General features: G+C 44.1%; 1 protein-coding gene across 13 annotated transcripts in view; it reads left to right on the plus strand.

Moving 5' to 3' along the window:
• The window catches only part of LOC125005875 (adhesion G protein-coupled receptor L3-like), a 220666-nt gene that overhangs the window by 77107 nt on the left and 129766 nt on the right, over nucleotides 1–13793 (plus strand). For all 13 annotated transcript variants that reach the window (XM_047581567.1, XM_047581575.1, XM_047581599.1 and 10 more), the window contains exon 4: nucleotides 9090–9303. In XM_047581567.1, the coding sequence (XP_047437523.1) occupies nucleotides 9090–9303 (214 nt within the window). The remainder of the gene's footprint in view (nucleotides 1–9089; nucleotides 9304–13793) is intronic.

A 13793-nucleotide genomic window follows, 5' to 3' on the forward strand; every position in this document is an offset into this window, starting at 1 on the left:
TTTTGGTTTTGATAAACTTATGTTTTACTGCTTGCTAATTCATACTCCAACTATTTGGTTTTTAGTCATTTGCTAGTTAGCTTGGAAGTTGGGATTTCACATGATTTCACGTAATTTAGATTAAGTCCAACTCACAAAACCATTGTCAAAACCAAAATTTTTCACGATTTTATTAAATTCTCCAGTCTCGTGCTTCGATCAGTTCGAATAATGTGACTTCAGCTACTCTTGTCATTAGCAGCCTAAATAAATCAGTGGGACACTGATGAATTTAAACTCAATCTTGAGCCCAGGTCTTCAACAGGGGGTCTCGCAGAATCTCGGGTTGAATAGACATTTAAAAAATGTCTTTAAATACTACACATTGACATGATTCCAACGCATTTCAGCAAAGGGATAAATGGAGGCAGAAGACGTTATCTTTCAGTCAGCACTTCTCTCAGCCAGCCGTGCAGGAGCTGTCTCAACAGCGCACCGTTTCACAGGGAAGCGCCGCACTAGTTGAGACCTGTCAGTCTGAGCCCTCCTGTACACAGTGGGACCCGCTCCTACCGCCGCCGAGCCAATCACAAGGCTACATATTGCACGCTGACTCCGTCAGGTTCCCCGCAATTGGCCGGGAGCCTGTTCGGTCCCCGGGTGGAATCCCAGACGCACGCTGCATTATTAGCAGAAGAAAAGCTAACAGTGCGGCGCTCGCTCCCATCAGCATGCATTCATCCAAGGTTAGATAAGTTGTGTGCTTCTCCTCGGGGTCAGACGTCTCACTAATGTGGGAGTGTGTGTGTCATGACGTGGCTGGTGATTCATTGTCCCTACTGCATTTAGCTGAGTTTCTATATATATGTGTGTGTATATATATATATCAGTTATGTTGTTTACGTCAGGTATGTTTATGTTTACGGCAGTTGCACGGCCCTTTTACTGTTGCACATGCTTGAAATAAAAAAATGAATATTTGAACCTGTGTATTACTTGAATAGCTTAATATTGAATGCTAAATGATAATTATGTAAATTTATAAACGCCGCTAGGCAGAGATTAATATAGAACACAGACAGTAGGTAGGTGGTCCCTACTTAATCTTGTCATCAGTTTTATGGGACCTTGGCCTAAAAACCATTGAAGATCTCTGCTCTGGAGTCAAAGCCCCACCTATTTGCCACCAAAGCAGCAGCTGTCTGCAACAGTTAAGTCCCCATAATATCATTGCTTCCATCTGCGAGCTCATGTCAGCGCTCATACGTATTTTGCATACACAGCATTGGCCCAAGCACACAGCACAAGATAAACCCTTGAACTCGATTAGTCATTTCGGGTTGTAATTTCTACGCCATGTGTGCTTGTTCTTCTTCTTCTTCTTTCTTGTTGCTGTGTTCCTGGTACTTATCTAAACCTCCTTTTCCTGCAGAACTTCACATCAGCGTGGGTTCCCCGCAGTTTTCTCTCAGCTCACTCCACTAAACTTAGCCGAGCTCTCGCCTCCAGTGTGCTGCTAGGCACTTCCATCTGATGATGTGTAGTCAAGGAAGAGTAAGGAAAAGACCTCTTTCCCCTCACACAAGACGAAAATCAGCCTGTTGTTTCTTTTCTTTGACCTCAATTACTACCGGGGCATGTGTTACTATAGGGGCATGTTGAGTCACGCCTGCTCGGGGAGTTCTGTGTGTGTGTGTGCGCGCCGCCGTGCATCTCCTGCGTGTGTGTGTGTGTGTGTGTGTTGCGACGGGGATTGTGTTCACTTTAGCCTAGGAGGCACTGTGCAGTAGGTGGGGGCCAAGGTGCATTAGTCTTGGCTGAGATGTTCCCTTGAGTGATGCCGGCACATGTGGGTGGGTTACAGGAAGGAGGCAGAGTGAGTGGGGAGGGGAGGGAGGGAGGGAGGAGGCACTGAAAGGAGAGGAAATAGCGAAAGGATGTCAGACATGATGGGAGACGAACAAAGCCCGGCCCTCGCTGTTGTGAGCCGCCGTCGCGTTCAGCCGCCCGCTCCGCGGACTCACCTCCCGGCCGGGGAACGTCTGACAAGGCGCCGCTTTGGTGATGCAACGCAGGACACACGTCTCTGCTCTCGTTATGTAAAGGAATGTAAAACTGTCCAAAAATTTCCTCGCTTAAATCAAGGAAGAAAAGTTCAGCTGAGCCCGGCGAGTCTCATCCGGTTACAATAAAACTCCCTCGAACGGCCGAAATGCCTCTGAAAAAAGAGAGCTTTTAATTCCCCAACTTTATTAATGGCAAATAACTCACTCAATAGAAGGAAATGACCCATTTTCCAGATGAATCACAGGTTTACGCCACCACTCTCTATCTGACTAAAACTTCCTTCGCCCTTCATCCTGATCGTGAGCGCCGCCAGGATCGCCAGCTCCTCCCAAGCTTCGTCGGACTCGACACAACAGCGCGACGCGTTCATTTGCACGCCAAAGTGTTTTTTAACATAAGACCTTAATAGAAAACTTGCTCTTCATTTCCTAATTTTCTACTTGTCACGGTTGTACACCTAATGAATTGAAGTGGAGATTAATTAAGTGGATGTGGATGGAAAGACACTTCACCCCGGTTCTGAGTGCGTGAATCAAGCCTTTGCGCGGCGATGGCGAGGCACTTGTGTCGGTTGCTTGAGTGTCGGTGCAAATATGAGGCTTCTGTCTGCTGGAAGTATATCACGGAGGGAAGGAAATTGCTGCGCTCTGCAGATTCCCCGGCATCCAGTAACCAATTTATTAACTCTCGCACTTATTAACTTTAACCGTGTCGATGCGTTGCGGGCGAGGGAAAACAAAGCAGTGGCCCCCGCTGCCGTGTAATGATCTCGTGGATTTCATCAGATAGACGTCGCACTCTCTCATAAGAAAACCTCAGATATTCGCCACGTGAGGGGGGGGGGGGCTGATCCAATAAGCCCCCGCGCACGTTGAATATCTGAGGTTTGCTCCGAGGGCCGCTCTGTATCTGCGTCCCTGCGAGCTAATTTGTTAACACAGAAGAGCTCGTTTCACTCCGGGCATCCTGGGTTGTTTGATTGACAGTTTTGAAGCCCGCGCACGCACGTCGCCGCCCCGCGGAGATAGAAAAAAAAAACAAACCACCATCAGTCTCTCCCCCCTCGGCTGAAATTCGCGTTGTGCGTTGCCAATTAATGTGTTCGAATGTGTGTCGGCGAAACGCGAGCAGAAGCAAAACAAATGGCTCGCTCGTCCGGCGCGTTGAGCGGATATCTGGGCCCTGTCACGATGAGTAATGCTAATTGTGCTTAGCAGCATTGTTGGTCAAAGTGTCAAAAGCCATCAAGTCGATTTGAGGAGTTTGTCATGATTGCTCCTGCGGTCGGCCCGTGAATTTATTATTACAGAGGTATTATATGTCATCCGGCCGCACATGTTTCTGCGCGGCGGTGAAACTTTTTCAGAAGTTCAGTGCGCTACGAACCTGATGGCTCCGGTTCGGAGTCCCATTTTTCACATGCAAACATTGCTTTATTGATGCCGTTCTCTGAAACGCTCCATCTGCCGAGTTCTCTGACAGTTCAGTTCCTGGATCATTTCGCACGGCGCGCAAAAAGCCTCAGAGACTTAGCCCGCCTTAGGCCACATGTAAATGCAATTTATTTGGGAGAACAATTTGCTTGAACCATTTCTCACTTCAAAATAAATAATCCCTCTTGCATTATTGAAAAAGCTCCCCTCTTTTTTTTTTTCATGCGAGCTGCAGAGATTTCTCCCTCCAGTTTGCAAAGCAGCCTCGCGGTTTGACTCGCTCCGTGCCCTCCGCCCACCAGAAAATGTCATTTGTTGCAACCCAAGAAGTTGATGTGACAAGCTCCCATTGGTCTAATCAAATAACGGGATCCAGATTCAGATGCACTAATTAATCACTAGCTCTGGGGGCCGGACCCATCCAGTGATTCTCGGAGGAAAAACGAGACATTTGATCTGTTGAATCAGCTCCCTCGCCATCTCCTCCCCTCTCTTCCATCAATCTCACATTAATTCAATGAAGTCAGAGTTCATTCTATGCAGCCCCCCCACACACATTCACGTACACACTTTAGATTGTCTGCTACAGAAACTAAGCCGCATTGAAATAATAAAAATGGAACATCCGTGCATATTAATAGCCTAAAGTATTTTTTTTTCTTTCTCCTTTACTAGGGACGTATTTGGCATCTTGCCAGACTAATTGTAGGGAACATATTTATTGAGAAATGATCCGCCGTGTGCTAGCTTACACGCTCCCGCCCGAAGCCTGAAAATGATCTAAAAGCTAATGTTTCTCGAGCGTGCACCACAATCCCGTTGATCCGAGGCTAAGTCACCGGGGTTCATTGTAAATGTGTGTGTTGGTCGACCTTAACTGCCTCTCCATGATATGCTTTCTTGGGAGATGAAATGAAAAGCATGCTCCCAAAGGCTCCTGTTTTGTTACCAAGTGATGACTTTTAAATGTCATTGTTGCTCTTCAACGCCCGCTGGCTCCGGGAAGTCAATGGGTCCGTGCTCCGTGTCAGTGACCCAACAATAAGCTTTTTTTTATTTATTTTTTTTTTATTTTTTATTTTATTCTAACAGCAAACATTTCTGCCTTCTTTGCTCGCTATTAGCGAAACCACAATGAGAACTCCAAAGCTTTCCCCCTCTCTCAGAGTGATTTTTAAAAGCTCTGCGGGGGAGCGACATTTTCAAAATGGCCATTTTTCTCCCTGACCTTTCTGTTGCCCTTTTTGGCGAGTAATTGCGTTTTCTGAAATATTCATTTGCGAGTTACGTCATTTGCAGGCCACGCGATTAAAAACACAGTTTGGTGGTGTGAAAGTAATGGAAGTAACCAGGGTGACCATTACACTTTTCTCACCCCGAACTACTCCTCCCTTTTTTTTTTTTTTTGTGTGTGTGTGTTGGCCTTATTCAGCAGTGCACTTGTCAGAGGAATTATCCAGGGAGAATCTGCAGTGGAGGAAAGAGATATGCGCTGCATATAAATACACCTCCAAAGTATTAGCTGGAGAGGGGGAAGTGAATAGAACATGGGAACTTAGAGAAGAGGATGGACTTTTAAATAAGACCATTTCGATTTTCAATGGATCCGACAATGGTGTGTGCGCGCAGGTAGACAGCAATACGTGCAAGCGGGACAGGATGCTGGCTCTGGCACCTGAGGAACCTGAGCCCTATCAATCACCGCCTCCAGGCACAAATGTAATTACACCACAGTTGTTGACTAGCCGGGTAATCCGAGACATAGCTGGCATGCTTTTACTTGCTTACATTAGGGGATTGCTGGTGCCCATGTTGACAGCGTCATATTCGCTACTGTCTGATGTTTTTTTAATGCCTCTTTTGAGGACGCTGGCGTCGGTTGCTCCCTTCACTTTACAAGGTTTTAGGGAGTTGTTCTAAGGTTTCATGGCAAATCATAGAGATCACATTTACCAGGATAAATGGCGCAATGTTTTCTAACTGAGAGGGTCAATCGCGCTTTAATAAAAAAAAAATATACATGTATCTCAGTGCACCTGTCTGAGTCCACCTATGCTACCCCCCCCCCCTTTTTCCGTTGTTGTCAGTTTCAACAAAGTTTGGTGTGATCCACACCAGTACTTTTCAGGAGGCGGAATAAATCCCATTAAGGGGAAGATAATTGATGGCTTTCATCACCACATTGAATATAATTATTCCAGTCTGTGGTGTTTCAATGGCAAGTGCGCTTTACTGTGTTTGGGGTTTGAATGATTTATGAGACAAAATGAAGTGACACCATAATGAGGGGCTTCTTTTGTTGTTTCACCTCGCCGCGGGTCTTTGCATTGTCTCTGTTTATTTCAAGGGAACGATTAAAAGTGGTAGCTTGACTGACTTTTAGTAGCTGGAAATGGCGTGCCTAAAAACGCAACGCCATTCATGGGCATGCAGTTCTGCACAAAGAGAAGAAAAGAAGAACAGACTTCCCTAAATATTGTCCACAATCACAAATTTGCCTATATTTTAGTTTAAACGTTGCACACCTCGGAAATGATGTACTTTAATTGGCAGTAACTCTCTCGGATAGAAATGCACAACTGAGAGAAAGAAAGATTAACAAAAGTCCATCATAGGGACCTGAATGGTTGGTGGTGGCACCAGTTTGACTCCCCCAGCGTAGGGTTAGAGCATTGTACAACTCCATTACTGTTCAACTGCTGAACACTTGCTTTGGCTCCCTACTTGGTTATATTTAGACATTAGGAACACTTGGTTGGTTTAGGCAACTAGAACAATTCCTTAGGCTTGGGCAACCAGAATACTTGGTTGGTTTAGGCAACTAGAACAATTCGTTAGGCTTGGGCAACCAGAACACTTGGTTGGTTTAGGCAACTAGAACAATTCGTTAGGCTTGGGCAACCAGAACAATTCGTTAGGCTTGGGCAACCAGAACACTTGGTTGGTTTAGGCAACTAGAGCAATTCGTTAGGCTTGGGCAACCAGAACACTTGGTTGGTTTAGGCAACCAGAACACTTGGTTAAGTTTAAGAACACTTGGTTATGGTTAAGGCAACCAGAACACTTGGTTAAGTTTAAGAACACTTGGTTATGGTTAAGGCAACCAGAACACTTGGTTAAGTTTAGGAATACATGGTTAGGTTAGGAAACCAGAACATTTGTCAGGTTTAAATACTTACAACACTAAGTTATTATTATTTTAATTTCTTTTGCAACAAGAACATTTGGTTGGGTTTGGGCAACAAAAACATGGCTTGGGCAAAAAATATGGTTTTGGTTAAAACACACCCTTTCAATTATGGTTTGCGGGCACAAAAGATACTTCAAAGTGAAATGAATTACTTTCAAATTTGTGCCCATGTCACTTTAATTACATATTACAATTTCGTTTCACTAACTCCCATGAGAACAGCTTTGTACAAAAGTTCTAGGCACTTTAGATGATTGTTACCCTCTGATGGGATCAAAATATATTCTTCAGTAACCCCAAACATACTACAGAGTCATAAATAAGTGTCTCCTGCAAGTACAAGAACAAAGGGTTCTTGGACAGATGGTGTGGCGCCCGCAAAGCCTTGATCTCATCATTGTCGAGTCAGTCTGGGATTACAAGAAAAGTCAGGTTGACATTGTTGCACCCAGCAGTTTTAAGATATATAATTAAACATGGCCAGCCTGTCGGCCTTAAATGAAGAAAGGGAAAAGCCGGCAATGACAGAAGCGTGCGGTGTTATCCAACACAATACAGGGCACACTCGAATGTAACTCCCGCCAGAAAATAGTCATTATTACAGCTTCAAGTGGTAACACAAAAGATTTTTTTATTTTTTTTTTCACTGACAGAATCACAAGCATGTCATACAATAGGATGATTACATGGGTAAGGAAAAAGGAATGATGAAAAATCGCACAGTTCGGACGGAGCAGTTTATTACTTAAGCATTTGACTTCACAACCCAAAACGTACAGAAGGAATAAGATGATAGATGTGTTTCAAGGTCCGGTTATCTTTTTGTTCTAACTTTGATCCACATCCCATTGTCCTCATCTGCGAGGCCCTGGCTTTATTAAATGTGGTGACATCTATAATCAAATATGCATGCAATAGATGCATTTAGAAGCCCTCAAAAATCTAGAAAGTGGCCTTTTGTATTGACGTCATACTGTGCTCATGGTTTTATGATAAATTCTTTTAATGTTTGCAAAGAAATGGGGAAAGAAACAGCACATTCATTTGGCTGTTTAGTAGCTTAGATCACACGACCTTAAAACCAAAGCTGTTCTGATTTCCAATTTACTTCTTGGTTCATATTTGCAGTTTGACCGATCTATAGAAACTAGTCAGACTCCATGTCCTGACGATGGCCATGTGATATGGTTGAAAGCCACAACAACTACTTAATGGACTTTGTGTATGAGATTATTTCTTTCAAGGTTTCCCGAAAGGCCTTCTCCGTATACAAGTATATCATATACACGTTTCCCTGACTCATTCCTTTTATGTTTCTGGACAACGGACTGATAACGCCCCTATAGAAAGTGATGAATGCAACCATTCCTCTTGATATTGATATTTCAGGTGATAGCGTCTGCTCTCGTTTTCACACGTTTCCCTTTCACCGCCGTCCTCCCCTGATGAATGGCCGCGCTTCCACGTCGTCTGGCGGTGGCTTCTCGGGGCTCAGACGCTCGCCTGAAAGGATGTTTATAAAAATCTGCAGTCCTCCCGCGGTCACCCGGGCCAATGTTTACGCTCCTCGCTCATTTTTTATTCTCGCTGTAAACACAGAACTTCTCCAGTCTGCTGCGCACATGCTGGCTCGCGCGCGGGTGTGAGCCTCCGCAGACGCGCGTGGGCGTGCACGCGGGGCCCCTGTGTCAAAGGAAGAGAGAATAATCGCCAGTGGCTACAGTAATCGCCGGATGCCCGCCGCTGAGTCCCACTCGCCCTCCTGGCTGTTTTGGCTCGGCAGACTTTTGCCAAAGTGACTTTAAGCGTCAGCTTTATGCAGAGAGCACCTTTTGACCCTCTGCCTCCTGTCCGCGTGCAGCTTAACCGGAAGCACGCAGCCTTACCTTAAAACCCGAAGGCAAGAACACGTCAGCTCCTATGATTTGTGGATTCTACACCGAAGCGCTGCTGTGTTTTTCTTCCACTGCGTGATTCTGTCTGTCTCTAATTTCTTAGTCGAGTGCCCATATAATGAATGTTTATTTTCTCACAGCCAAAAGCAAACACCGCGTCTATTTCCTTATGTTTGATCTGTGTCAACCTCGTACTCTCTCCCTCTACAACTCCTGGCCTCTCGAGGCCCCCTGTGGTATTGCTCATCCTCCCACTCCAAACAAGCAGCGCCCCATCTGCCCACACTCTCCAGACAAGGGTGGAAAACCTCATCTCTTAGGTCTCAGTGTCAGAACTTCTGATTCGAGGTCCTCCCATCTGTTATCGCACATTCCTGCAGGAATATACGGATTTGTGATTCTCCACAAACGCTGAATCCGACACGAGGCCGCCCTAACGCTCGCTTGTAACGTTGTTTTTCGCCCAGATTTATTTAAATGGCAATAATTGAGCTTACCGTTTGTGCAATTTTCATTCCTTTGCAGCCTTCAGTCGAGCACCCATCCCCATGGCGGTGGTGAGGAGGGAGCTGTCGTGCGAGAGCTACCCCATCGAGCTGCGCTGCCCGGGCACCGACGTCATCATGATTGAGAGCGCCAACTACGGCCGCACCGACGACAAGATCTGCGACGCAGACCCGGCGCAGATGGAGAACACGCGGTGCTACCTGCCAGATGCATACAAGATCATGTCTCAAAGGTAAAGACACATATCAGATGAATTAGCTAATTTGATGCATTAGTCCCTTTCAAAACATATTTGGCGATTTACAGTGATTTCCTGTCAGTATTCTTATGTTTATGAGGTACTTTTATACTTGACATTTAGGATTATACTCACATAAAGAGTTATAGTCAGGTATTGGTACCTATTCTACTGATCACTTACTCTATGAGACAGCTTAAGGGTCCCAAGATCATTGTAGAATCCAAGTTGCAGTGGTTCAGACCACAGACAGTATAAAGATGCAGCATTAATTAATAACTCCTCTAAAGTGAAGCCAGAGCAAGTAGAGCTCCCCCTGGTGTCTGGCTGCAGTATTGATCATAAGCTCCACCTCCTCCATGTTAGTGGACGGGAATTGGGCCAAACGAAAACACTAAAAAAATATATATATATATTTTTTTTTTAAGGTTGGGTTCAGTTAATATAATGCTGATGGATGTTCCAGTGTCAACTTTGTGGATGATTGTTTTAATTATTTAGATATTTGGTGTTATAGAAACAGGATGTGGCGTCGCCATGCCAGCTGCTCTGTAATGCGGTCCTGTGGAATTTTTAGAGGGATAAAATAAATAAGTAAATAAAAACCAGTAGAGTGTATAATCCAACATTTCCTTGCAACTGGTCGAGGTAGAGCATTGTGTAGTATTTATTCAACGACACCACATCGCTCCAGTCTCGGAAGACGCCAGATGGCGCTGTCCACATCCCCGGGTAATAGCGTCAGTTTAGCCAGTGCAAGGGAGGGGAGACTTCAGATCTGTTGGCAGCTACGGACGTGTTTTAGGCGTGACTAATGGGTTAATGTTATGGATGTATGACAGTGATGGACAGATGGCTCATCCAATCACCTTCCAGGTAGTGCCTTCCCTTTATCTAGCAGATCCCAAGGTCGACTTCTCAAACGACTCTGTTTAACAAACCATCTGTCGTGTCAGGATAGATGATGGCCTCAAATGATAATGATAATAGCAAGGAGTAGTTTCAGCTCCCGTTAAGAATTTGAGAATGAGGTCACATGAGTGTTTTAATATGTCCACACACACACACAGTCACGGTCGTTGGCAAAAAAGTTGATTAATGCTGCGGAGTAACTGACTTGAGTGGCTGCGTTTATTAAAAAATTGTCTTGAAAACATAATCAGCTGATCTTCAGTTAATGAGAGATGCTTTAATTCACACCTGAGGTCTGGTGAAATTGAATTACAGCCACTCCATGAAGTTTTATTGCTTAAAAAAATGGAAAACGTTACAAAACCTGGTATTTAGAATCAGCACACACAGTATATTAACATGCCCTTTGGCCTGAACTATGACTGACCCTTGAGATGTGGCCAGGTTTCCAAATCTACAAGTGGAAAATCAATACAAAAACGCTACATCAGGTTGGTCGTATGTTGTAGTGAGATGTTTCTGCTGAGGGTTAATTGGGTCAAGAATCACCCTCGCCGTACCTGTCTGCTAATCAATACCAGTCATGAATTTGTTCTGATGCAAATCAATGGCCATTAGCAATAATATGAATACTTTATCAGGTATTTGTCAAAGTAACATTGTTCTTGATGAGCTCCGCTGCCAGACGTGAGCCTTGTCCTCAGAGTTATGACCCCGTTGTGCGGAAACCGGGACGAGGAGACCTATTTGTCAGGGCAGACAGGGTGTAGTCTTACCGCGCTTTGGCTTTTCCAGTGTAATTGATTGCTAACATTAAGGTAATATATACACAAGTTTTTGGGGCTTTAACCAAGTAGTCTGAATTCAGGAAATGTAGAGCTCTAGGCGAGTGTGGAGTGAATATACATATAGTCTATCTGAGCTATTTTGTTGACTTATTACCGCACTTAAAGCAGAATGAAATTGGGATCTTTCTAAGCATGGTTACTCTTGCCTTTGAGGTCAAAACACCCTTGAGCACTCAGAAGGGATGGACTTTATCTAAATTGCTACTCCGCATTGACTTTGTCTACCTCACTTTATTTCCAAAGCTGAACGTATGTTCGCTTCCCTTTATTTCCAAAGCTTTGGTTCCACATTGGACATGCCCTTTTGAGAATACAAATGGACGTCTGGGCGTTATCAAACAATTGCTCTTTGCTTTTTACTTTAGTACCACAGAGTTCAGATAATCAGCTGTGTGAAAAGCAGCTGATTATCTGCAAAGAGGTAGTTTGAAACATGTCAGAAAATTGATGCACCCTGTAGCTCCCTTGTTCTCCCGGCCGCCCACTCCGACTGAAAATCCCTACAGGAATGAATCAACGGGTCCTGCTACAGTCAAGAACAGAAAACTAACACAAAGTACCAGGGTGAAGTACGTCTTTTTAGCTTCTCGTTGCTACCGGGGGCGTTGCAGCGATCCTTAAAGGTAACTACAACGCCACTAAGAGCCAGAACACTGTGTCTTAGGAGAGGAAGTTGCTAAGTGAATGAAAGGTGTGGGCGGTATGAACTGAGAATGGGTGGGTGCCAAAGGAGGGATCGGGGCGAGAGGATTCAATGGCGTTTGTGACTGCAGCGCCGTAGCTTTAGCATGTCGAGGTTAGCACAACAAACGAACGCCACCCCCGACCGTTTCATTGTCAGGCTGTCAGGGCCGTTGCTAGGCACCTGTGGCTAAGCTCATTAAGGTCTAAAAGAAGACGAGAACAAAACAGAAACAAGCGATTTGAAGAGAGAAAGTCTTCTTGAGATGGGGCATAGCCTAAAGCCAGGGCATGGAGACTGAAACACTTATATTTGGCTTTTAGAAGAATACAGTATCAGCGTGGATATTGTGATAATGAGAAGCAAAACATTGTTGATGTATCACTTAACTCAATTACAATTAACTCGCTTTGATCAGATTTGTAATCTTTAAGTAAACGCTACACAGTAATTCTTGGAGATAATTATTTCTCCCTTCGCTGCCTACTTCATGATCTCCAACTCTTCGGCAACAGCAGTGATGCATATGCACTCGTTCATTAATATTTTAGCTCAGTGTTCCTCCTTCATCTCACACTTTTCCTGTCTCCTTTTCCCCCCTTTCTATTCATCACGCAGCATGTTTACATGCACACTATAACCCAATCGCTGGAAAAAATCCAAACAATGTAATAGTGTGATTAACGAATTTACATGCTTTCCAGTAACCTGATTTCCCCCAATAACTGCGCTTTCTACGAGCTGTTTGATTACTGGGCTAATGTCTGGAAAGAGACTACAGAAACAGAGGCGAAACTGAAAATAGCTGGATTCATTAATGGGGTTGCTTTGGTTCTTTGTGTTCATGAATTTGCATTAGAAGAAAAAAAATCCTGTAATGATTTATCAGCCATACCAAGATGTTTAGAATTAATTCTTCTCGCACACCAACTACCATTACCCATACATGTGTTGCCGTGAAGCGGTGGCAGACACTGTTGAAATGTCAGGCGCACTCTGTAAGGTATCTCTTGACATGAATGGGACTTACTTAGTGTGTAGTTGTGGCCCTTAAGGTCACCAAGGATCTACATTCACTTCAAGCGGACTGAAGCCTGTCTTTATCTATAAATCACTGTAAGAAAGCTGTTCCCCCAATCCATGGTGCGTATGTGCACTAACCATCTGGAGTCCAGGAACGTGCCGGTGTGTCCAGATCACATGACCAATTTAAGACGATGCAGCATCACTGCATCACCGTTTCAATTTTTGTTGAAAGTGCTAACTTCAAACTATACCAGTTTTTTTATTATAAATATAAATAATGTTTTTATTATAAATAATTTACGCCACACTTTTTTCCTGAATATTACCGTCATGTTGATCTGGTACACGGGAGAATAGCACAATGCTAGCGAGCTGAGATCACTTACCAGCTTCAAATGCTCAAAAGTAAAAGAAATTTAAAAAAAAAAGAAAAAAAAACAGGACAGCCAGTTTCCTGTGGGTGGATGCATCCCCTTGACCAATCAGGAAATTAAGTATCAATGGTTGCTAAGGAAGAGGGAAAGGTTGTGGGAGTGATGCAGCCATAGAGAAAGAAGCAAGAGATTTTAAGACACTAGCTAGTACTTATTGTCACACCTGATGTTAATGATTGTAAATAATTGTACAAAAATGCATTTCCTGCATTTTAGGGGAAATAGTTGAGAGTAGCTTTGTTGTTTGCTAAATTTGTGCATACGCATTTAAAACGTTATCTTTAGATGTGCATTGTAAGTTATAAATATGCCCGTTCTACAGGTTGGTGGTTTTCAGAGTGAAAAATGTAAATCATTTTTAAGATGAAATATAAAGGTAAAACCAAAAGTAGTCAAAAACGGACGATTATACTCTGGACTCCCGAGGGTTAAGGCTCATTTAGAGGACCGCAGGACATAGGCACCGTAACCTACGTATGTAGCTAACGCTGATGTGAGCTGTTTATACTTGTGCAGCCATTAGTGTGGCTCGCTCTGTAACGCCAACCAAGGTGCTAGTTAGTGCTGTGTCCTTTTTGCCAG

Source organism: Mugil cephalus, chromosome 1 (genome assembly GCF_022458985.1).
Source record: "Mugil cephalus isolate CIBA_MC_2020 chromosome 1, CIBA_Mcephalus_1.1, whole genome shotgun sequence".
NCBI lineage: Eukaryota > Metazoa > Chordata > Actinopteri > Mugiliformes > Mugilidae > Mugil > Mugil cephalus.